Raw genomic sequence first — 26,596 nt, 5'->3', positions numbered from 1 at the left:
AGTTTCAAGGCAGATGGACAATACTGGTGAGCAGCCAACCCAAAAACATTCTAGAACTAAGAGCAGTTTACAATACGCTTCTCTTAGCCGACGACCTAGTCATAGGTCAACGCATAAAAATACAGTCGTACAATGTCACGACGACGGCAAAAGAAACTAGGCACAGAATGGCGTTAAAAGGAGCCACAGATCTTGTTGTGAAAAACAAACAAAAAAAAACCAAAAAAACATCATCCTCTCGGCAGTGTTCATTCCAGGTGGGGAAAACTGGGAAGCAGATTATCTCAGTCGCCAGGACATGCACCTGGGAGAGTGGTGCCTGCATCCACAGATTTTCAACAGGGTGGTGAGGAGATGGGGTCTTCCTCAGGTTGACCTCATGGCGTCTCGGCAGAACCGTCAGCTGGCCCGTTATGTGTCCAGAACGAGGGATCCGGCAGCAGAAGGAGTGGACGCACTTCCTTGGGGGAACGGAAAGGTTTACATCTTTCCACCGTTTCCACTCATTCCCAAGGTTCCGAAGAGGCTGAAACGAGAGCGAGTGTGGCGATTCTAATCGCATCAGATTGGCCACGCAGGAGTTGGTACTCGGATCTACAAGGCTGGTTAGCGGACACAGGCTATACAGGCTGCATGTAACGGCGTGGCTATTGAGACCAGGATCTTAAGTAACGGGGATACCTAGAACAGCTATTCCCATGATGATTGCAGCTCGAAGACCGGTCACGGCCGGGCATTACTACAGAATTTGGAAGAAGTACATCCACTAGTGTAAGAAACGTGGATGGAATTCGACGTCCTTCCACTTATCCAGACTTTTACTTTTCTTTCAAGCCGGACTAGACTTAGGTCTGCGCCTGGGATCTCTGAAGGTTCAAGTGTCGGCTCTTTCCAGCCTTTTTCAACAGCGGTTGGCAGCCTTACCAGAGATTCTGTCCTTTTTACAGGGGGTTCTGAGAATACAGCCCCCGTTTCGTCCTCCCACTACACTGTGGGATCTCAAATTGGTATTAGATGTTTTGAAATCACCACTCTTTGAACCGTTACCGAGAACAGACCTGAAACCTCTCTCTTGGAAGGTAACGTTGCTAGCCTTGGCTTCGGCTAGGCGGGTTTCTGAGTTAGGAGCCTTATCGTGTAAGAGTCCTTTTTATTTTTATATTTTTCATGAGGACCGGGCGGGACTCCATACAAAAGCAGATTTCCTTCAGAAGGTTGTTTCGGGGTTTCATGTAAACCAGCCGATTGTGGTCCCTTCTTTCCAGAGTCTGGCAGATGGGGATGTATCCTTGGATGTTGTCCAAGCATTGCGGGTGTACGTACACATTACGTCGTTCTTTAGATAGTCCGACCATTTATTTGTCCTGTATGATGGGCCAAAGAAGGGTTGGCCGGCTTCTAAGCAATCTCTGTCCAGAGGGATTAGACTTGCCATTTGGCAAGCTTATGTTTCCTGTGGTAAACAGGTTCCTGTACAGACGGGTGCTCATACTACCCGGACGGTGGGTGCCTCCTGGGCGGCTGCTAGAGGTACTTCCACGACAGGTACTTCCACGACTCAACTTTGTAGAGCGGCGACGTGGTCCTCAGCCCATACGTTTGCTAAATTTTACAAGTTTGATACCTTTGCGTCCGAGGATTCTAAGTTCGGACGTTTGGTTTTGCAGGCATCAGACAGCACTCCCTCCCTAGGGGATAACTTTGGGATGTCCCCTAATGTCTAAGGAACTCCAGTGTCCCCTAGTGGATGAAAGAGAAAAGAGGATTTTGGTATTTACCGATAAATCCATTTCTCTGAATCCTCTAGGGGACACTGGACGCCCGCCTCGGTGCTGTTTGCCTGCTGTGTTTGAGTTAAGGTTCAAACAGTTCGTACAAACGGTGTTAGTTTCAGTTAAAGAAGTTCTTGGATGCTGTTTGTTAGGTTGTACGGTTCGGTTCCTCGCCAGGTGCGGTAATCTCATGTCCTATTCTCTCAGTCACATTTTCAAAACTGAGGGAGGGGGGATGTGAAGCGGGAGGAGCCGGCTGTGCGGACAATGCTAATTTTAGATTGTGCCACACCTCCGGTTGCAAGCTTCACACCCCTAATGTCTAAAGAACTCCAGTGTCCCCTAGAGGATTCAGAGAAATGGATTTATCGGTAAGTACCAAAATCCTCTTTTTTCTCCCTGCAGATGCAGCTCTAGAGATGCTGACAAGGAGTGCTGTCCCTCCACACGACTCCAGCTATCCTGTGCAGTACCAGGGGGTTGTGTAGAAGGGGGGGAGGCTGTAAATTACTGTGTAGTCTATTAAGGGTACACAGTCAGCGCCAGGTGGGATATACTGCCTAATTAAGCGCTGTGTGTGTGTGCTGGCTCCAAGCTCTGTGCTTCTCTGAAGGATTTGGGGGGGGGGGGGAACTGTGTCTGATATTTTCCTGTGTGAGTGTGGGTGTATGCTTTTTCACTTAACCATGTCCAGGAACACTGTGTCTTATGCTGCAGAGGACTCTTCTTCTCCAGAGGAGTCCATTCCATGTAACCAGGAATGTAATGTATTGTCTCAGATCCCGGTTACTGAGCCAGAATGGCTGACTTCTATTAAGGGAATGATCTCTCAGATCTCTACTAAGGTAGCCCATACTGAGACTGAAACTCAGGTTTTAAAGAAGTCTATGGAAGTTTGGTCAGGTTCTGTTCCTATTCCTTTTAAATCCCCTAGCGTATACCCAAAGAAACGTGCACTTGCACAGATTATGCAATAAAACACGGATACCGAATCTGACACGGCAGACGGTGATGGGGATTTGCGGAGGGGTGTGGCATTCCTTGCGAAGGGGGTGCATCTGATGATTGAGGCCATTAGAGATGTGTTAAACATTACTGACACACCACCTGTGCATGTTGAGGAGGCTTACTTCACAGACAATAAGAAAGCCTCGCTAACCTTCCCTGCGTCCAAAGAATTAAACGCTATATTTGTTAAATCCTGGGAAAACCCGGAGAAGAAATGCCAGTTCCGTAAAAGGGTTTCGGTTGCTTTTCCCTTCCCTGAAGAGGATAGGAAAAGATGGGATACCCCATTGTTCCAGTTCCACCTCATCAGCGAAACAAGGGTTACTATTCGAACCTTTTCGTGGTACCGAAACCGGATAGTTCGGTCAGGCCGGTTTTGAACTTGAAATCGCTAAACCCTTATCTAAGGGAGTTCAAATTCAAAATGGAGGGCGGTGATCTCAGGTCTGGAGGAGGGGGAGTTTCTGGTATCCCTAGATATCAAGGATGCGTACCTCCACATTCCCATTTGGCCACCGCATCAGGCTTATCTCAGGTTTGCACTGTTAGACAATCACTATCAGTTCCAGGCACTGCCATTCGGTCTCTCCACGACACAGAGGTTCACAAAGGTGATGGCAGAGATGATGGTTCTCCGCAGACAGGGAGCGAACATAATTCCATATCTGGACAATCAGTTGATAAAGGCATCGTCCAGGGAGAAGTTGTTACAGTCCATTACTCTCACGACTCATTTGCTCAGGGAACATGGTTGGATCCTGAACCTTCCAAAGTCCTATTTGGAGCCGACAAGGAGATTGTCTTACCTGGGGATGATCCTCGACACGGAGGTGCAGAGGGTGTTTCTACTGGTGGAGAAAGCGTTGGTGATGCAATCAATGGTCCGGGAAGTCTTGAAGCCTGCCCGGGTATCGGTTCATCAGTGCATTCGCCTTCTGGGGAAGATGGTTGCCACTTACGAGGCTCTACAGTATGGAAGATTTCATGCTTGGTCATTTCAACTGGATCTCCTAGACAAGTGGTCAGGATCTCACCTACACATGCGCCAGAGGATACGTCTGTCGCCGAAAGCAAGGATTTCACTCCTCTGGTGGCTGCAACTGCCTCACCTTCTGGAGGGCCGCAGGTTCGGGGTCCAGAACTGGATCCCTCTAACCAAAGATGCAAGTCTCAGGGGTTGGGGCGCAGTCATTCAAAGGAAAACCTTCCAAGGAAGGTGGTCAAGTCAAGAATACCTTCTTCCAATAAACATACTGGAACTAAGAGCAGTGTACAACGGTCTTCAAGCAGCACAACTTCTGCAAGATCAGGCCATTCAAGTGCAGTCGGACAATGTAACGATGGTGGCCTACATAAACCAACAGGGTGGAACAGAGAGCAGAGCTGCAATGTCAGAGGTAACAAGAATCCTCCCCTCTGGGCAAAAAGGCATGCAGTGGCACTGTCAGCAATCTTCATTCCGGGAGTGGACAACTGGGAAGTGGACTTTCTCAGCAGGCACGATCTCCATCCAGGAGAATGGGGCCTCCATCCGGAGGTGTTCAGAGGTGACCAGTCGTTGGGGCATTTCTCAAATAGATATGATGGCCTCGCGTCTCAACAAGAAACTTTGGAGGTACTGTTCCAGGTTGAGACACCCACAGGCAGCGGCGGTGGACGCCCTGGTAACTCTGTGGGCGTTCAAGTCAGTGTATGTGTTCCCTCCACTTCCACTCATTCCAAGAATTCTAAAGCTTGTAAGAAGAACAAGAGTTCAGGCGATCCTCATTGCTCCGGACTGGCCAAGGAGGGCTTGGTATGCTGATCAGCTGGATCTGCTACTGGAAGATCCGAGGCCTCTTCCTCTTCGGGAGGATCTTCTGCAACAGGGGCCGTTCGCTTATCAAGACTTACAACGGCTACGTTTGATGGCACGAAGGTTGAGTGCCAGATAGCTCGGAAGGGTATTCCGAACAAGGTTATTCCTACCTTGACACAGGCTAGGGAAGGAGTAATGTCTAAACATTACCATCAAATTTGGAAAAAGTATGTCTCTTGGTGTGAATCCAAGAAATTTCCTGCGGTTGAGTTTCAACTTGGACGGTTTCTCCTCTTCCTGCAAGCAGGTGTGGATATGGGCCTGCGGTTGGAATCCATAAAGTTCTAGATTTGGCTTTATCCATTTTCTTCCAGAAACAGTTGGCTGCCCTCCCTGAGGTTCAGACCATTCTGAAAGGGGTTCTGCACATCCAGCCTCCCTTTGTGGCACTTACGGCACCCTGGAATCTTGATGTGGTGTTGCATTTCCTGCAATCAGATTGGTTTGAGCCTTTACAGGAGGCTGAGGTCAATTTTCTCACGTGAAAGCCTGTCACATTGTTGTTCTTGGCTTCTGCTCGACGTGTGTCAGAATTGGGGGCTTTGTCCTATAAAAGTCCCTACTTAATATTCCATGAAGATAGAACTGAGCTCAGGACGCGTCAGCAGTTCCTTCCAAAGGTTGTGTCGGCTTTTCATATCAACCAATCTATTGTGGTGCCAGTGGCTACTGACTCCTCAGTTGCATCAAAGTCCTTGGATGTTGTGAGGGCTTTGAAGATCTATGTGAAGAGGACTGTTTGTCACAGAAAATCGGACTCTCTGTCCTTTATGATCCCAAGAAAATTGGGTGTCCTGCTTCTAAGCAGACGATTTCTTGCTGGATCAGGTTCACTCTCCAGCATGCGTATTCTACGGCAGGATTGTTGTGTCCAAAATCTATTAAGGCCCACTCTACTCATAAGATGGGTTCCTGGGCGGATGCCCGGGGTGTCTCGGCTTTGTAGCTTTGCCGTGCGGCTACTTGGTCTGGGTCGAACACGTTTACCAAGTTCGTACAAGTTCGATACTTTGGCCTCTGAGGACCTCAAGTTTGGTCAATCAGTTCTGCAGGAGCCTTTGCGCTCTCCTTTCCGTTCTGGGAGCTTTGGTACATCCCCATGGTACTAATGTGGACCTAGGACGTGAGAGAAAATAGGATTTTAATTACCTACCGGTAAATCCTTTTCTCATAGTCCGTAGAGGATGCTGGGCGCCTGCCCAGTGCTTCGTTATCCTGCAGTGGTTACTTGGTTCAGTACTGCTTTGTTACTAGTTAAGTACTGCGTTTTTTTTACTCGGCTCAGTAATGTTTCAGCTGTTGCTGAGTTTTCAGGCTAGTTAGCTTGGTTTGCCTTGTTTGTGTGAGCTGGTGTGAATCTCGCCACTATCTGTGTAATATCGTTCTCTCGAAGTTGTCCATCTCCTCGGGCACAGTTTCTAGACTGAGTCTGGTAGGAGGGGCATAGAGGGAAGAACCAGCCCACAATATTAAACTCTTAAAGTGCCCATGGCTTCTAGTGGACCCGTGTATACCCCATGGTACTAATGTGGACCCCAGCATCCTCTGTGGATTATGAGAAAAGGATTTAGTGGTAGGTAATTAAAATCCTATTTATATTCACATATACTCACTTTTCATTGTCTTATTTCTCTGGCTGGGTCCACAGGTAATCCACAGAATAACATTGGGATATGCCGGAGCGACAGCGGAAATGGCACCAGTCACAAGCTTTCTGGCCTCCCAGGATGCATCGGGGCTTCTCCATATAATCCCGCCCACTGACTCAGTCAAATCAGTTTTTTGTTTGGTGCGGCAGGAGCCGGACCATGGTGACAGGGCTGCAGTTAATAGCAGCCTGAAGCTTTTATTATTTTATTTTTATAGTCTTACTATTTTTTTTTTGAGTGACTTTTCTCAACAGCGTCTTAAACGCATGCTATAAAGAGTTGCTCTAACAACTCTCCGCCGGGTCGCAACAACGTTTACCTTCGCAATATAGTGCTGTCTCGATGGGCGTCTGTGTCGGATGATTCTAGCAGGTCCAGCAGACGAAAACCAGGCTGTGGCCGGAGCATGGGGAGAAGGTAAGTCAATCGGTTTCCTCTTACTAGGGGGTCATGGCTAACCTTGACACTCCAGCTGTTGTTGAACTACACATCCCAGCATGCCCTGCATCAGTTTTAGCATGGCCAAATAACAAAACTGTAGCAGGGCATTCTTTTTACAACAAAATCCCGGGTCCGATCCGGGATTTTGAAAACGGGAGTTTCCCGGTTCGGACCCGGCTTCATACCCCATTTACACTGCTCTTTAACCCGGGTTATTCCCGGGTCAGCACCGTTTACACTGAAGCCGTGTCATCCCTGCTTTTCCCTGTGGATGTCATTAAAAACGGCCTTGTAAGGCTGATAAAGATGATGTCACAAAAGTTAACAAAAGGGAGGGGTGGTGCCTGCTCCCAGCACTGCAGCAATGATGGCAGACGGAGTAGCTGTGTTTCAGTTCCTGCGGTTCTATACAGCAACAGAGAGATTGAAGCAGCAGCTTTTAACGCTCGTGTCAGCAGTGTCTTGGTGCAGATCAGGCTGTGAGCAGACTGGGGATATTGTATGCAGGTCAGGCTGTGGCTGTAGTGAAGGGAGCAGGCTACAGAAGCTGCATAAACGCTGCTGTGATGCTCCATGTGCACTGTCTGCGGGGCACTGACTGATGACATCATCTGCCAGTGCCACAGAAGCTCCAATCAGCTTCTCTCTGCAACAGCCGGGTCAAATAACCCGGGTTGGCAGCGTTTACACTGCCACAGAATCCAGGTCCGACCCTGAGCATTTCCTGGGGGTGGGTTCCCGGGAAACAGGACCCGGGTTATTTTTCAGAGCCCATTTACACCAGGCCCTGACCCGGATTGATTCGCCAATAACCCGGGTTATTCCTTTGGTGTAAAAGGGGTATTAATCACATGCCAGCTCAACGCCATGGTGTTTGGAAAGCTGCAGCCAAGGTCTTCCGGAATCTCTGGAGAGCTGCCCAATGCAATAAGGCTTTTCGTCCAATGATTAGATATGTTGGTTGATAGTGTTCATTCTAGCACCCTGCACCTTTCAAATACTGTGCAATTCCTCTTTCCTGCCTGGGGTGTCGCTCTCTGCTCTGGTGCTTCTCCGCACTCTCTGATCTGTTACTCAGTGCTGTGATACAGACCTGTGTGTGCTGAGAAGCACCAGAGCAGAGAGCGACACCCCAGGCAGGAAAGAGGAATTGCACAGTATTTGAAAGGTGCAGGGTGCTAGAATGAACACTAGTTTAGTTTTCTTCTCCAAACAAAGTATGCTGCTCCCCATTCCACCTCTCTCGTCTACTTCCCAGTTCTTTAGGTAGACTAAATGTTGTCATCTTGGGTGTAAATATGCATTTGCTGATATTTTAATTAGTTTAATATACTATATTGTTTAATATCCCCATGTCCTTTGGAATATTTATTCAACTGGTATAAATACCAATGTCTGTGCTGGAAAGAAAAGAGTTATTATATTCAACTCTATATGTAACAGTCAAAGAAGAAAAGTTTCCACACCAGATATTAATAGGTTTCGGGAAATATTGATCTATTGTATAAACTGCATTGACACCTTATTATTGGTATGTCCACAGTATGATCAAGAGCCACTCTCCAATTTAAAGCAGACTAAATCAATTTAGAAAAGGGAGAGATTAGATTTTCTTTGGGTGCACATTTTCCCAGAATATAGTTAGAATATAACTTTTAATAGAACACTTTTTAAAAAAAATGATCAACAACCTCATATTATTATAGCCTGTGAGGATGGTATAATTGTTATATTTACCAATTAGCCCACTATGGGGCTAGCTAGAGCCAAGTATAAAAAATAGTGAAAGAAATTGTGTGACGTGGTATAAAGAAAAATTGTGTTTTGTGAATAAAGAAAAAATTTTAAATTATTTAATGTGTGCTATCTTTATTTCTTCATTATATATTCTGCATTCAATTTTGCAATGAAGAGATGGAAACCAGTGATTGGACATAGACTACAACTAAGTGGAGGGTGCTAGAATGAACATTATAATGTATGTGCTGGATGGTGGATGGGCACTATGGGGTGACCGATATGCGGCTGTTAGATGGGCTCTATGGGATCACCTATATGTGGGTGTAAGATGGTCGCTATGGGGTGACCTATATGTGGGTGTGTGATGGGCACTATGGGGTGATCTATATGTGGGTGTGAGATGGGCGCTATGGGGTGACCTATATGTGGGTGTGAGATGGGCGCTATGGGGTGACCTATATGTGGGTGTGAGATGGGTGCTATGGGGTGACCTATATGTGGGTGTGAGATGGGCGCTATGGGGTGAGCTATATGTGGGTGTGAGATGGGCACTATGGGGTCACCTATATGTGGGTGTGAGATGGACACTATGGGGTGAGCTATATGTGGGTGTGAGATGGGCGCGATGGGGTGACCTATATGTGGGTGTGAGATGGGCACTATGGGGTGACCTATATGTGGGTCTGAGGGGCACTATAGGGTGGCATATATGTGGGCGTGAGATGGGCTCTATGGGGTAACCTATATGCGAATGTGAGATGGGCACTATGGGGTAATGTATATGTGGGTGCGAGATGGGCACTATCGGGTGACCTATATGTGGGTGTGAGAGGGGCACTATGGGGTAACCTATATGTAGGTGTGAGATGGGCACTATGGGGTGACCTATATGTGTGTGATATGGGCACTATGGGGTGACCTATATGTGGGTGTGAGATGGGCACTATGGGGTGGGCACTGGAAGGGGTAAGAGGGGCATACAGAAGATATAATAGCGGGTTACAGGATAGCAGGAGACCATTATTAGGCTGAGATGAGACATTATAGGGGAACCAGGTGAGGTATAATGAGGCTGAGGTGGGTGATGAGGAGATGGGGTGGGAAGCCAGGAGGGGGGTCAATCCTGGGTCATGTGATAGGGGTCACAGCCCCAAATCCCTACTTCATAGCCCCATGGTGCCGGATACTGATAACATGAGCCAGGATCAGCCATATCCCTGCTCTATCCCAGCTGTAAGTGCCTCACTGTAACTCTGTACCTCTCCCCGTGCGGATTTATCTCAGGAGGCTCCCGGGCCCGGCCTCCTCTCACCCGCAGCACATTACTCACCCGACTTCCGATCTTTGCGTTCCACCCGACTTCCGGCCTGTGCGGTCCACCTTACTTCCGGGTTGTGCGTTACACTCGGCTTCCGTACTCTGCGTTCCAGCATAATGCACTGGATGTGAAGTCCCTGCACTCCTCCCCTCTGGTCTCCGCCCTCTGCTTCCGGGTGACTGGTGGCGACTGGGAGACATCGCTGTGTTCGCCAGGTTCTGCTCTCTGTGTTTCCCCTGCTATCTATCACTTTCACCCCACACCTCCCTTACACCATGTGCCCCCTCTTATCCTCTCCCCATGTCTCTATAACTCCTACCACCATGTGTGCTGTGCTCTCCCCTCCCACCTCTCTGCCCCGTTATCTCCATAACACTTGCTCTCATATGTGCCCACTGTTATCCCCTCTTCACCCCTTGTGTCACTTCTTATACTCTCCCCTCCCACCCCTGAGGCTCCTGCTACCCTCTACCCATGTCTGGTACCCTGTGCTCCCCACTCAACCCCACCAACACTCCCTTTGCTCCTGTTATCATGTTTTCCTTTTTCTGATGTCTCTCACATTACTTTTTATTACACAGTAGTGAAGAAGACTTCCGCTGAGTGAGGCACACATCACCTGTGCCTCCAACCCGGTGCCTCCACCTCACTCACTGATACATGAGAGGCACAATGACCAGAAGATCCTGGGACTCGCCAACAAGATCATTCAGCTGCTGACTGGAGAGGTGACTGCTGGGAATGGGACATTATACGGTAACACCAGGGGATGTGTCTGGGTGATGACAGGAGAGGTGACTGCTGGGAATGGGACATTATACAGTAACACCAGGAGATGTATCTGGGTGATGACTGGAGAGGTGACTGCTGGGAATGGGACATTATACAGTAACACCAGGGCATGTGTCTGGGTGATGACTTGAGAGGTGACTGCTGGGAAGGGGACATTATACAGTAACACCAGGGGACGTGTCTGGGTGATGACTGGAGAGGTGACTGCTAGGAATGGGTCATTATACAGTAACACCAGGGGACGTGTCTGGGTGATGACTGGAGAGGTGACTGCTGGGAATGGGGCATTATACAGTAACACCAGGGGATGTGTCTGGGTGATGACTGGAGAGGTGACTGCTGGAAATGGGACATTATACAGTAACACCAGGGATTGTGTCTGGGTGATGACTGGAGAGGTGACTGCTGGGAATGGGACATTATACAGTAACACCAGGGGATGTGTCTGGGTGATGACTGGAGAGGTGACTGCTGGGAATGTGACGTTATACGGTAACACCAGGGGACGTGTCTGGGTGATTACTGGAGAGGTGACTGCTGGGAATGGGACGTTATACGGTAACACCAGGGGACGTGTCTGGGTGATGACTGGAGAGGTGACTGCTGGGAATGGGACATTATACAGTAACACCAGGGGACGTGTCTGGGTGATGACTGGAGAGGTGATGCTGGGAATGGGACATTATACAGTAACATCAGGGGATGTGTCTAGGTGATGACTGTATCATTGTGTGTGTCAGGTGCCTATAAGGTGTCAGGATGTCTCTGTCTATCTCTCCATGCAGGAGGGGGAGTATATAGAGGAACACAGAGGTCTGTACAAGGACATGATGATGGAGAATCACCGGCCCCTCACATCACTGGGTAAGAGGAGACTGTCGTGTATTGTACAGGGGAGAGCAGGTATGGGGTCCCCTATATACACACATCATCTGATAATCACATATATACACTGTACTCAGTCACTGTGTGTCTCCTACAGATGGGCCCAGTAACAGAGATACCCCAGAGAGATGTCCCCGTCCTCTGTATTCCCAGGATTGTACAGAGGAGAATCACAGGATCCCACAGGAGGATCAGGTAGGTGGGATTTAGGGACTCCCCAATATACCAAAGTGACTGTCACTATATTGGTCGCTCTCTACCTGCAGTACCAGTGCCCCCAGGGTTACTCACTTTGGTGTCAGGGGTACATGAGAAATGTTATGTAATGATGGGGCTGGTGCAGGATATACCTGTGATATAGGTATACAGAGAAAGCAGTGTCCTAGGGGTCTCTAACCCCAGGTACCAGAGTAGGACTCTGATAACAACCTAACCACTATCCCTGTATAAGGCAGCAGATGATGATGACAGTTTTATTGTACATTTTACATCTTTCATCATTTGTAATATGTGAGAATTATTTATGGGCAATTAGCTCTGTTGTGTTTTTTTATGCAATCTGTTTATTAATAAGGAAATCACAGTAACACATTGTCATCGATATTGATAAAGTATAAACAAGTTATACAAAGGAGAACTAGCATAGGTATAAGAACTGCCTGTGGGGAACAGGAGAAAGTATTAGAGAGCATAGGGAACAATGATAACCAGTATTGTCTATGGCGATAGTATATAACTGGTAAACAGAAACATCAAACCATAAAAACAGACAGGCAACAATAAGAAATAAAAAGGCGAGGGAGAAGTTGAAAGGGTCTGAATATGGGTGTGGAGAGATGGGTGGTGATCATGGGAAGATGAGTAGGAGAGGGAGGAAATGGGTTTCTGGCTGAAGGGAGTGGGAGGTGAGAGGAATTGTCATCCGTTGTGAGGAACCTAGAGGGTCATATAAGGAAATTTAACAAAGAAATAAATAGAAGCTATGGTTACACTGGATGTTCTAGGGCAGGGCTGGCCAAACCGGTCCTCGAGATCTACCAACAGTTCATGTTTTCCTGGCCTCCTGGAGATCTGTAGAATTGTCAGTTAGGAATGAATGCAGCACATCTTAATTAGTGATGACTACACCTGTGCTCTTGCAAGGTGGGCTGGAAAATGTGAACCGTTGGTAGATCTCGAGGACTGGTTTGGCCAGCCCTGGTCTAGGGTGCTGGAGGTGGGGGTGGGGGGTGGGGGGTATCTCCAGAGGGAGGTATGCTATGGGTTCTGTAGTCCCCTCCCTATTCCTTAAATCTCCACCAGTCATACCATACCTCCAAAATAAACATGTGTATGTAAACAGTCGGTGCAGTCAGGTCCTCCATCGTTGTGTAGAGATCGATCCTCTTGAACCACTGAGAAATGGAAGGCGGGGATGTGGATCTACAGAGACAGGGGATGACCGCTTTGGCTGTGTTTATAAGATGTTATGATTAGTAACTTCTTAATCCTGGAGATGGAGGCATATCCATTAATTTGAGGATCCAAAACTCAGAGGTGAGAGGAAGCGGGGTTCCAGTAATTATTTCTAACAGTCTTCTCACCGTATTCCTGAAGTTTGACAACAGAGAACAGTGCTACCAACTATGAAGGTGGGTACCTGGTGCAAGATCCCATCGCCAACGAAGGTGTGAAAGAGATAAGAACATTTGCTGGAGACTAGTGGGGCATGTATACCAACTGGAAAGGATTTTATGTTTCATTTCCAGAACTGTTACAGACCAGTTAGAATAGGTATTACTAAATATTTGGGACCACTGTTCATCAGAAATCTCTGTTCCCAACTCTGCATGCCACACACATGTATATGCAGGGGTTGAGGAGTATGTGCTATCCAAGTAGAGTTGATAAATGATGGAGAGCAAATATTTTGGAGGGGTTTTAGCTATGCAGAGGGACTCAAATGCCATTCTAGGTCGAAGTAATCAATAATGAGGAGTGGATAAAAATATCTTAGTTGGAGATATATCCAGAACGATTGTGATGGAAGGCTAAGTGAAGATTTGTAAATGAGCAAACTTCATTGGACGTTACCAGGTGCTGTAGTTGGGGTACACCATCAGGGGACCAAGACGAGAGTTGGGTTGGATGAATCCCGGGGGATGGGGGGAGTCAGTGTTGGACACTATGGCGGCAAGTGGAGACATATCGGGCAAATCGGGAGAGTTGGCTGAGTTCTTTCCAACATTGTAGCATGGGGTCAAGTGTGGGACATTGGAGCATACGGAGAGACATTAGCAAGACTGTTCCTTAATGTGAGCCTATTGAGTATAGGGAGGGACACTAGCGGACTGTTCCTCAATGAAAGGCCTGAACTTGAGAAGATGTACACAGGACACCCGGACCACTCAAGACAAATGTGCTGAACAATAATAACTAAGGACGTGCGGTAGCTGGAGACCGACTTCGGAGCAACATCTAATAATAACCTCTTGGCACAGTCTCTGCCTGTTATTGTCCCAAACAAATCTCCCATCCATCCTCTTCAGTTCCTGGAAAAAAAGAAATAGGGAAGAATAAAGGAAGCGCCTGAAACAGTTATAGAACCTGTGGGAGGATGTTCATTTTGACAGCGTTAAGTCTCCCCAACTAAGACAGGCCCAACAATGAACAATTGTGAAAACCAGAATTGAATTTGGTCAACAAAGACAGAAGATAAAGGTGAAACAAGTTAGTAATTTCTCTAATTGGGATGGGTGCAAACTGAAAGGATAAGCCATTTTAAGACTTTCAAGGAGGCGTGCTGGTGTAGAAATGGTAAAAGCCACAGATTTTGTAAAGTTGATTTCAAAATTTGAAAGGTCACAAAATTTCCGAAACTCTACCGTAAGGGCTGGGTATGAGATTAAAGGATAAGAGTTTGAGGCAAGATGATCATTGGCAAACAAAGATATCTTGTAATCTGTCTCTCTAATCCAAATCCCTGTGATGTCATTGTTTGCTCTGGCCACTTTCTCCAGAGCCTCTATAAAAAGAAGTAAAAGCGAGGGGGACCACCTTTCTAATACTGTTTCGAACATCAAAGGGTTTGGGGAGGACACCGTTGACCTTGACCATGACCAAGAACTATAAATGGTGAGAATTGACTTTGTTGAATGCTTTCTCTTCGGCTGTTGACAACAGGTTAACCTGGGCATTCCCTGTCTGTGCATGATGGATAAGGTCAGTACTTTTGGTTGTGTTGACTTTAGCCTCTCTCCCAGTTACAAGCCCCACCTGATCCTGGTGCAACAGACGCGGATGAAAGGAGCTTAAACGATTGCCAAGCAGTTTAGCAAAAATCCTTATGTCCCCACATTCAGCAGAGAAACTGGTCTATAGCTCAAACAGTGGGTCGGGTCCTTGACTTCTTGAGGGATATGTGAGACGTGAGCCTTAAGGATTGAGGAGAAAGTGTCCTCAACTGTCACTGCATTGCAGGCCTTTAGACATAGAGGTGTAACGGTGGTCCAAAAGGTTGTGTAATAACTGACAGGAAACCCATCAGGACCCAGACTTTTCCCATTAGGGAAGAGAAAAAAGAGCCATCTCCAGCTCTTCGATAGTAAAAGGTGCTTCTAGGTATTGAGAAACCTCATCTTTGAGGGTAATGTATTGATAAAAGTTAATCTCTGACCTTGTCCTGAAAAGAGCTCACATCTGTAGGTGGAGAGACTTTCCACAAATTATAAAGGTTCATATAGTACGTTTTAAAGACCTCAGCAATCTTGTCAAAGGTATTTACATTCTTTCCACCATCTGCTCGAATGGAATGTACGTAAGTGTGGGATCTTTGTGCTCTTACATCTCTAGCCAGCATCTCGCCTGTTTTATTACCCCATAAATAATACCTATGTTTACACCTATGCATATCCAACATTGTCTTCTCATGGAGCAAGTTATTGAGCACCATCTGAATTTCAGGGTAACTCCACGTAGGTGCAAAAGGTAGCTTTATATGCGGTCTCTAGTATCCTTATTTCATGTAAAATGCAAATTTTCAGGGTTTCTGTTTCTTACGTAGGAAGCCCAGTTGAATGGACTTTCAAGTTCGTGATTCCGAAGTATAATTCAAGGCTATATATAGTCATCTATTGCCTTGTCCAACTTAGCCTTAAGAGTAGGACCATTCAGGGATGTCTCAGCAAAAAGAAAGGACAGGGGTTGTGAACATTATATAAGAACATGGGAGAGAAACAACAATAAAACAGCATTATGAAATTAAAAACAAAGTGGGGAGTAAAGATCGCACACGGGTTGAGTGTGGAGATGCGGAAATACCCAACTGGGGTAGAATGCCAATCATCACAGCCTGGACCTTCTCAAGATAGACATATAGTAACACACTAAAGAAAATATAAACACAGACATAAGTAACATCATGTAAGAAGGTGCGATTAATATTGAAAAAAATGATCATTAGCGTACGTAGAGTGTTATGGAGACATGAAACACAGCAACAAGAATGAATCAGGGATGGCATCAGGGGAAACCATAGGTGGAGGGAGCACTGCACGCAGTTAACCGGGCGAAGGAAGGCCCCATAAAAACATCTGAGCAGGATAAATCCCAGGGGCGTAGACGAGGTTTAGCTACGGTAGCTAGGCCATGCCCTTTCCCAGTTATTTATTTATTTTTACTCATGTTTATTGCTTTTATATCTAACGGCACCTAAATATTTTTTAATAATAGTAAGTACATTAATTACAAGCTATTGCTTTCCAAATTTAACAAATCAACTGAAGGGGGGAAATGATTGAGAACCATTGAACTTTATGATCTGTACAGAAGATGTGTGTCTAAGATTAATCTGAATAAATGAAATCCTTCATTAATAAAGCATTCATGTTTCCATGGGTTTTTTAGGATGAAGATCTGACTAATTTCAAGGTAGAATATATAAAGGAGGAAGAAGAGCCATATGTGCTTGATAATAAGGCAGAAGATATAGAGGAAAAAGAAGAGGCGTATGTGACTGATATGAAGGCAGAAGATATAGAGGGAGAAGAAGAGACGTATGTGACTGATATAAAGACAGAAGATATAGAGGGAGAAGAAGAGACGTATGTGACTGATATAAAGACAGAAGATATAGAGGGAGAAGAAGAGACGTATGTGACTGATATAAAGGCAGAAGATATAGAGGGAGAAGAGATGTATGTGACCGATATGAAGGCAGAAGATATAGAGGGTGAAGAAGATACTTATGTGACTGATATGAAGGCAGAAGATCCAGAGGGAGAAGAAGAGACTTATGTTAATATTATTAAGGTAGAAGATATGGAGGGAGAGGAGACGCATGTGATGGGTGAACAGCAGTGTAAGGAGGAGGAAATCCCTACAGATATCAGCACAGGTGAGTAATGAACACTTATGACTGTAAAGAGTCACATATTCTACTTGTTTAGTCACTACAATATTCTCTGCTCCGTGGGGGAACTCAGGAACCATCAGCCCTATAAAACTCCTGCTCCTACCCTCACGTCATGTCACTGTCTGTTACCAGCCCAGAGGTCTGACCAGTCTCCTCTCCACACTCTCTAGTGTATCTCATACATCAGGAGTCATCAGCCCCTATTATACTCCTGCTTTCCCCCTCACAACATGTCACTGTGTGTTACCAGCCCAGAGACCTGACCAGTCTCCTCCCCACACTCTCTGGTGTATCTCATACATCAGCCCCTATTATACTCCTGCTCTCCCCCTCACATCATGTCACTGTGTGTTACTAGCCCAGAGATCTGACCATTCTCCTTCCCACACTCTCTGGTGTATCTCATACATCAGGAGCCATCAGCCCCTATTATACTCCTGCTCTCCCCCTCACATCATGTCACTGTGTGTTACCAGCCCAGAGATCTGACCAGTCTCCTCTCCACACTCTCTGGTGTAGCTCATACATCAGGAGCCATCAGCCCCTATTATACTCCTGCTCTCCCCCTCACATCATGTCACTGTGTGTTACTAGCCCAGAGATCTGACCAGTCTCCTCCCCACACTCTATGGTGTATCTCGTACATCAGCACAAGAGACATCTCTGGATGCAACCATGTGTGACATTACCTATGACACACTGTGCCCTAATGTGTAATATTTGTATATGTGATACTCTGTTATTACATTCTCCGGTAATAAGGCTACTGAACTAGTTTTGACGATCTGTCACCACCCCATATATCTGGGGGAATGTGCTCAATCAATATGTATCGTAGTGTGGTAAGGCTTTGTTTTGCCAAAGCAAAATGCCTTGCAATGGGTTGGTAAATGTGACCAGATGCTATAGCCTGTCTGGTGGCATATCTATGTGTAGCCATCCGTTCCATAAGATTCCGGTCAGTCTTCCCAACATAACTGAGGGCGCAGGGGCGTGTAATCGGTTATATCACAAAGGGCGTAGTACATGTTAAGCGATGCCTAATGCAAAACCTCTTCCCACTTAGTGGATGGCAAAACTTATTTCCCACCTCTAAACTGCGGCACGCTGTACAATCCAGACACCTGAAACAGCCCAAATTGACCCCAACATTCTTAGAATTTATACAGGTGACATCAGTTTTCATCATGAAGTCCCGTATATTGCGACCTCGTGTGTAGCACGGCATCACTTCAGGGTTTGCTAAATTGAAGTCCTCATCTGTTATGACAATAGGCCAGAGACTTTTACAGATGCCCCCTCACTAGCGACATTAGAATTGTTATTCCAGGGCATTTTAGAAACAGTCTGGACCCTCACCTTAGATTTAAGTAAATCCACTCTAGGTATCTTTAAGGCCTTTGCTTTAGCGAAAGTAAATTGTTTCAACTCCTATCCCCTTTTCAGGAATTTCTCAATCATATTATCAATGTGTTTCACAGCCTCTGATTGAACACTACAGATGGGATGCGGTCAAGATCCCGCCGGATGGGATCCCGGCGGTCGGAATACCAACACCGGGATCCCGACCAGCACAGTCCCGACACATTCTTCCTCTGTGGGTGCACTATTTTGAAACGGGGATCCGCGAGCTGCAATAATTGGGCAACCAGGTCGTGCAATCACACTCTTATGCACTTTGGGTGATGTATAAAGCAATGGCACCGCTGGAACCAAAGCATCACAGTAATATGACCTTCCTCAACAGCTGTTTTGAGGCAATTTACCAATTTTGGTTCAAATAACATGGTAGGGTCAGACTCCAATGCCCGGTATACATCTGAATTATCTAACTGTCCCATGATTTCATCCTGGTATGCGGATAAGTCATGTATCCTGATGGCCCTGCCTTTATCCGCGGGGCGAATGATGATGTCCTCATACAAGGATATATCATGGAGTGTCTGATATTCATCAGCAGAAAGATTATTATACTCAATATTAGCAGATGTAGAATTGGCAATCTTAGTATGCACATCATAGTCCAACATCCTGGAAAATGTCTCAATAGATGTATTATTCGTAAAAAGGGTTAAGCGTGGACTTATGCTGCAGTCTCCTCACTTGTGCAGGAATACAATCATGGTTATCAGTAACTGGGGTCGCCTTAGAGCCTCTGAAATGTTCATGGAATATCCCCGGCGATATGCAGGAATATATCACATTTCCATATACGTTTCATTTGGGGGAAAAGGGAACCCCCCGGGTGTTTCCAAGGCGACCCATAAACTTTCCAGCGCCCAATGAGTCACGCCATACTTCAAATTTGCATTTGGTGAACTTCAATTGATAAGGTTTATTATATCCTTATGAGTTTTTACAAGCAAGGATCAGCGCCTACAAGGAGAATCCACCTTTTCTTTTGATTTATTTTACTTTACTTACATTTTTTATTTTATTTTTACTTATGAAGCTATATTTCTATGTTTAATAGATAACCTCTGTACTCTGTGAAATTTTAATACTTTCCTTTTTAAATAAACTGACATATTTATATTTTGTAAGCATAGGCTGTTAGTCTTATAGGGTGTTATTCAATTGTTGTCGGAAACTGCCGTCTTGTCAAAAAGACAGCAGTTTCCGACTTTTTTAGGTGGACAGCCCGGGCATTGATAATCTCATCAGGGCGGTACGTCAGTCTCTGAATTTTACAGAGACTGAAGACCCTCTTACAAATGATGAGGTGGTATTTGCTCAACGACAGAGATCTCCAGTGTGTTTTTTCTTTTTTCAGAATCTCTTAATAAGCAGTTAATAGAGGCATGGAGGAATCCAGATAAATGGTTTTCTATACCTCGCCGGTTTCTGTCTAGTTACCCGTTTCCAGAGTCGGTGACATCTAAAGGGGAGAATCCTCCAATGGTGGATTCGTCGGTGTCGAAACTTTCAAAAAAGTTAACCATTCCAGTACCAATTGCTACTGCGCTTCAACACCCGTCAGAGCGTAAACTAGAAGCTATGCTAAAGTCAATGTATACAGCAGCAGGGGTGCTGCTTAGACCTGGTTTGGTTGGAATTTGGGTAACTAAGGCTATGATTATATGGATAACACAGCTCAGGTCCGCCCAACAAGACCACCACCTTATACTTCTCGCTAATCACATCTGTGAAGCTGCTGAGTATCTATGTACAGCTTCTACGGACGTCTGCCAGGTCAGTTCTCACCTTTCAGCGTCCCTAGTTACGGCACGACGGGCACTCTGGCTGCGTTCTTGGCAGGCGGAGGCAGAGGTCAAACGAGGAATAGAAGCGTTACCTTACACTGGCGAGAAGTTGTTTGGTCCTGAATTGGACAAATGGATTTCTGAGGCCACGGGGGGGGGGGGGGGGGGGGGAGAGAGGGGGAGTCTGTTTTCCTACCATTGCCTCCACAGGTACCTAAACGGAAATACTCTGGTCCAGCGTTCAAATCTTTTAGACCTCAGCCCTTTTGAGGCCGTGGAAGAGGAACAACCACACATGGTAGACATGGTAGAGGACGTGGGTTTCAACAAACCACCACCCGTCGTCAGGACGCTAAGACCACCGACAAGCCAGTGGCATGAGGGGCTCCCAGCCCATCTCGGATCTTCAGTTGTGGGGGCACGCCTTCAGACGTTGCATTTGGCGTGGTTCCAGACATCCACAGATGGATGGATCCACAATTTAGTGTTAAAAGGTTACAAAATAGAGTTCGATTGTCTCCCTCCAGAGCGCTTTTTCAAGACAGGACTGCCTGTGTCAGAAGACAAGAAGGTGGTTCTGCAGATTGCGATTCAGTCTCTACTAGATTCAGCAGTGTTGATTCTGGTCCCAGTTCACCAATAAGGTCAAGGTTATTATTCCAGTCTTTTTGTAGTTCCAAAGCCGGATGGCTCTGTTAGACCAATATTGAACCTAAAGGGGCTCAATCAGTACGTCACTTACTACAGATTCAAGATGGAATCCATGCGGTCAGTAATTGCAGGTTTAGAGCCACAGGAATTCATAATTGTGCTGGATCTCAAGGATGCGTACTTACACATTCCAATTTGGCCACCGCATCAGAGGTTCTTAAGGTTTGCGGTACAGCAAAACCATTATCAATTTCAGGCTCTACCATTTGGCCTCTCGTCAGCGCCTCTGGTATTCACCAAAGTGATGTCTGTGATGATAGCTCATCTCAGATCCCTAGGAGTGATAATAGTTCCGTACTTGGATGATCTGCTCATCAAAGCTCATCCTTGGCCGCTCCCGCTACGTCCGGACCTGTTACAACAGGGTCCGTTCCTTTACCCCGATTTAGCGCGGCTGCGTTTGATGGGTTTGCTGTTGAAACCGCCCTCTTAAGAAGAGAGGGTATTCCGGAATTGGTTATACCAACCATGTTACATGCAAGGAAGCCAGTTATGGCAGCTCATTATCACAGAATTTGGCGTGCCTATATAGGTTGGTGTGAAGCTCGGAAGTTTCCGACATCATCTTTCAAGTTATCCCGTCTTTTGCTATTTTTACAGACGGAGTTGGATGGAGGACTACGTTTATCTACACTAAAGGTGCAGGTCTCTGCCTTGTCAATTTACTTTCAAAGGCGTTTGGCTCTTTTGCCGATTGTACACACCTTCCTGCAAGGTGTCCTCAGAGTACAACCTCCATTTATACCACCTACAGCGCCATGAGACTTGAATCTGGTTTTAGATTTTTTACAGTCTTCATATTTTGAACCCTTACAACAAGTGGATGTTAAGTTTCTCATTTGGAAATTTTTTTTTTCCTAGCCTTAGCTTCAGCAAGGCGTGTTTCAGAATTGGGTGCCTTGTCATGCAAGCCACAGTATTTGTTGTTTCATGATGACAGAGCGGAACTTCGGACGACTCCCGCTTTCCTACCAAAGGTAGTGTCATCTTTTCACATCAATCAACCAATCCTAGTTCCTGTGTTATCAGAAGGTTCAGGAGCTTCTGCTACTTTGGATGTGGTACACGCACTACGCGTTTATGTAGCCCGAACGTCTACAGTACGTAAAACGGATACATTGTTCTCTATGATGCTTCCAAGCAGCCCTTATCCAGATGGATTAAGCTGACTATACGTCGGGCTTATCTTCATGCCAGGCTACAGCCGCCGGCATCAGTTTCAGCTCATTCCACACGTTCTGTGGGAACTTCATGGGCAGCAAGTCGTGGGGCCTCTACGACGCAGCTTTGTCGGGCGGCTACATGGTCATCAGTGCACACGTTTGTGTGCTTTTACTAGTTTGATATGTTTGCAGCATCAGCATCTAGTTTTGGCCGTCTAGTGTTACAGGTGCCAAACAGCTCTCCCGCCCACGGGGGAAGCTTTGGTACGTCCCAAGAGTATTCCAAAATAGGATTTTGTTACTTACCAGATAAATCCTTTTCTTTGAATCCACAGGGGGTACTGGACGCCCACTCAGAGCAGTTTTTGCCTGTATTGTGGCAAGTTCAGTGGATCTTATGGTAACACATTCTCACCGACTTGTTCAATTGTTCAGGTTATATTGATTATTGTGTCAACTGTTTAGTTGTTCGTTACGTTATGTGTCAACTTCATTGTTGTCCGTTAGATTATAATGTTATATGTAATTCTCCATTGTTCATCTTCTCTATCGCTCCTGTTCGGCTCAGTAAAAAACACTGAGGTAGTATGGGAGTATGGAGGGGGGGGACAGTTACTAATCTAAATATTCAGTGCCTGTCCTGCTAACGCCCGTCCATATCCCAAGAGTACTCCAGTGCCCCCTATGGATTCAAAGAAAAGGATTTATCTGGTAAGTACCAAAATCCTATTATCTTTAAAGATGAGGGACGTTCAGAAAAATTCCAACGCGCTTCGTCCTGTGGACTTCATCAAGGGTTAGTATATGAGTTGGACAGGGCTCTTATACCTGACTCAGTTAGGGCGTGATTGATGATCTCACTTCCTGTTAGAAATCCATGTGTTTTGGGGACATTACAAATTATTTTACTGTTGGATAGATATATGGTACTATTGGTGCATAAATCGCATGAGGAAGATGTTAACAATATGTGTAAATCACACTGGAAAGTCATATTCAATGGTAATCCAGACTTCCTGCTCCGAATGCGGAGCTCGTCACTTCTGCCTCACTTCCGGTGTAGGCGATTAGAGGTGACATCCGGATACGGGAACGTATGGAATCCAGCTTCTAGTTGCGTCACTTTCTGTTTCCTCCGTTCAGCATTGTTGCGGCAGCAATTTTAGAGAAGATCATGATCGTAGACAGTCTTTAAGAAGTGCAGGGGAGCCCAGTGGACATTTTTGAGGGGATTCTGTATTGTAATTGTTTCTGGTGGCTGGCTTTGTATATCTACTCCCAGAGAATCACATATTAAAAAATGTTGATATTTTTGATATTCTAGTGAACAGGGAGAGGCATATCCTATTATTCCTGTTTTGGACTATTTATATAGTAATATAATTAAATATTTGGATAATATCCCTTTTTATATAGAAAAGATGGATCAGTAAGATTTCTAAGTATTATGCGTGAGTTATTCAATATATCACTATACATAGAAATAACAAATCTGTTGTAAATTTTGTGATAATATGCAAACTTATTATCCATGTGAGATTACACATAAGAAAGTATGCGAAGTGCTCCACGGTATTGGCTACAGAACCTAGTCTACCTGGGTGGCCTCCCATCCCAGTACAGGCCAGGCCCACCACTGCTTGTCTTCCAAGATCAGACTAGATTGGGCATGCCCAGTGTGGTGTGACTAGTTTCCAGTGGGCGGGCAGACGGTAATACATGGGTGTAGCAGTAATCTTACAGTCAGAGAAAAGAGGCTATTTTGTAACTCTCATTGAAGCCTTCTGGATGGAAAGTTCTTAGTTCATAGATCCAGTACATTTCCCTTCTGGATAGTAGGTTGGAAAGATCACTATCTCTTTCACCTAGGGTTACCAGTTCTATGCCCTTGAATGTGAGTTCATCTCGGTTAGAATTGTGATACTGCAGGAAGTGTTTGTAGACCGCATGGGTTTGTACTTTGTTTTTGTTCTGAATGTGCTCTTGAGTCATGTGTTTTAGTGGTGTCTTGGTCTTTCCAACATATTTTATTTTGCATGCTTAAAAATATAAATATGTCAGATTATTTAAAAGGGAACATACTAAAATTGTTTCACAGAGTACAGGGGGTTTTATCTATAAAACAGAAATATAGCTTCAATGCAAATGTAAAGTACATTTATAACACAGCATAAAAGATAAAATAAAAAATTCCAGTAAAATAAATAATATTCTGGATGTGTAAAGACTGCATAGCAAATACTTTTCTTTAAAGGTGAGGTATGTGTAGAAAATTTTCAACGCATTTCGTCCTGTGGACTTCATCAAGGGGTAGTATAGGAGAAATTGTAACAAGTTAGGGAAACATCATCTCTACATTCAGATGGTACAAGAAGAGGGTTGGCTAAGAAAGTCGGACAAGACATGTAATTGCTTAGGCATATAAGAGGAAAGACCTTGTAGTCTCTTCAGTCTTAAGGTCACATTCATTTGGGCCAGTTGCTACTTCTTGGTACAAACATCTACAGGGGACAAATGCATGGCTGCAGTTGGTCTTCCCTCACCTTCTCTTGGATTTTGACAATACTGCAGATACACAATATCAAAGAAAATTCTTCCAAGAAATGGAACAACAATAATACAGGTTTGTTTTAAGTGCTTAATTGTTGCACATGCTCTCCCCCCCCCCCCCCCCCCCCATCCACTATATATTAACTGCTTTGGTACATCCTGTTTGTCATGGAGTCTGGAAAAGAAATAAACTATTTATGATCCTGATGCTTTTTTGTTAAGCTCCATAAGCTCCATAGCAGCCCATTATAGCCCTCCCTTGTAAGTGTTTATATTTTTAAGAACCAGCTTGGGATGTCACATAAGAAAAGGATGATAGGAGGAGGTCAGTGATGGACCTTCTGGGGATGTAAACTTTTTCCAGTCTTTGTCATACAAAAGAGGAAGTTATGGCTGATGTGGAATTGTTCAAGTAATTTACTCGTGTGTTTTATTCCCTGTAGATGGATGTAACAGAAGAAATATATTGGCTGAATATCCCATTGTATCTCCAGATTGTGAAATAGAAGATAAATACATCACACAAGATTCTAAAGGAGAAATCCATGTGAGCCCAGTTATACATCCAGTACCTCACAGTGCTGATATATCATCTGTTACCTCTAACCATGAGCAGTGTTCTGATAATTCAAATATTGGTCCATCTATCACAGCTCTTACAGTAGATGAGATGTTTTCCAGTTCTATAAATGCTAGTTGCTTTATACAGAGCACAATACTTCTTACCAATCAGCCTACTAAGACAGTTGGGAGGACATTTCCATGTTCTGAGTGTGGGAAATGTTTTACACGCAAATCAGATGTTGCTAGACATCAGAGAAATCACACAGGTGAGAGACCATTTCCATGTTCTGAGTGTGGGAAATGTTTTACACAGAAATCAGGTCTTGTTGCACATGAGAGAAGTCACACAGGTGAGAAGCCATTTCCATGTTCTGAGTGTGGAAGATGTTTTACACGCAAATCACTTCTTGTTATGCATCAGAGAAATCACACAGGTGAGAAGCCATTTCCATGTTCTGAGTGTGGGATATGTTTTACACGTAAAGGAGATCTCATTACGCATGAGAGAAGTCACACAGATGAGAAACCATTTTTGTGTTCTGAGTGTGGAAAATGCTTTATACGCAAATCAAGTCTTGTTGTACATCAGAGATGTCACGCAGGTGAGAAGACATTTTCGTGTTCCGAGTGTGGGAAATGTTTTACACAGAAATCGGAGCTTGTTATACATGAGAGAAGTCACACAGGTGAGAAGCCATATACGTGTTCTGAGTGTGGGAAACGTTATTCACGAAAATCACATCTTGTTACACATGAAAGAAGTCACACAGGTGAGAAGCCATATACGTGTTCTGAGTGTGGGAAACGTTATTCACGAAAATCGCTTCTTGTTGTACATGAGAGAAAAACAATAAATAGTGGAAAACTGCTCTAATCAAGCTGGTAACAATCCCCAGGTGCTGCGGGAGGGGGTTACTCTAGACAAGAAATACAAAAGGGATTTTTCCCACGCACTCTGCTGGCTGTTAGTAAGAAGACCTATATACTATGTAATAATAGGAAATTTAGAGCTCTTCGTTACATATGTTTTGCAAAAGATATGATAAGCCTCCAGGCCACTTCACGGCTGCTCTATTACTGGAGGTCCCTATCTAAGCATAGGTCCAGGGCTTGGACCCCACAAAGTCGGCTCAGGCCCGACCACCCCAGGGCAGCACACCATTGAAATACTAAAGTGTTAATATGTGTTAAGAAAGAAGCAGAAGCTATGGGTTAGAAAGTGCTACAAAAATAAGGGTGTTAATAAAATACTCAAAAGAGTAATGTTAGTGAAAAAATAGGAGTGTTACATAAGTGCTAAATAAATAATATGGCATGCTACCCCAAGGTGGCCCAGCCCCACCAGACCCGGGGGGTACCACTCCCCAAACCCATACACAGCATAATAATAATAACATCCACTATGGGTCATACAATTGCTTAATGTATGGCCACATGATAATGGCACATACAGAACATATCCAGGTTGAGAGCTAGTTTACCTGGAGGCACCCCTGTATCCTCCAAATGGCACCACAGGACCCAGCATGCCCTCCTAATGCTGGCTCCAT

The 26,596-nt window shown here is 45.2% G+C and overlaps 1 protein-coding gene across 1 annotated transcript in view; it reads left to right on the top strand.

The window, feature by feature from the left end:
* The first annotated feature begins 15,346 nt into the window (after nucleotides 1–15,346).
* The window catches only part of LOC135057147 (uncharacterized), a 150,302-nt gene continuing 139,052 nt past the window's right edge, over nucleotides 15,347–26,596 (top strand). Inside the window, exons 1-4 of the mRNA XM_063963045.1 lie at nucleotides 15,347–15,406; nucleotides 16,348–16,467; nucleotides 16,705–16,837; nucleotides 24,926–25,878. Coding sequence (XP_063819115.1) covers nucleotides 15,347–15,406; nucleotides 16,348–16,467; nucleotides 16,705–16,837; nucleotides 24,926–25,878 — 1,266 coding nt within the window. The remainder of the gene's footprint in view (nucleotides 15,407–16,347; nucleotides 16,468–16,704; nucleotides 16,838–24,925; nucleotides 25,879–26,596) is intronic.

The sequence above is a fragment of the Pseudophryne corroboree genome, chromosome 3, assembly GCF_028390025.1.
Source record: "Pseudophryne corroboree isolate aPseCor3 chromosome 3, aPseCor3.hap2, whole genome shotgun sequence".
Taxonomy (NCBI): domain Eukaryota; kingdom Metazoa; phylum Chordata; class Amphibia; order Anura; family Myobatrachidae; genus Pseudophryne; species Pseudophryne corroboree.
The sequence above is the reverse complement of the archived record's forward strand: the minus strand, read 5'-3'. Positions and strand labels throughout refer to the sequence as shown.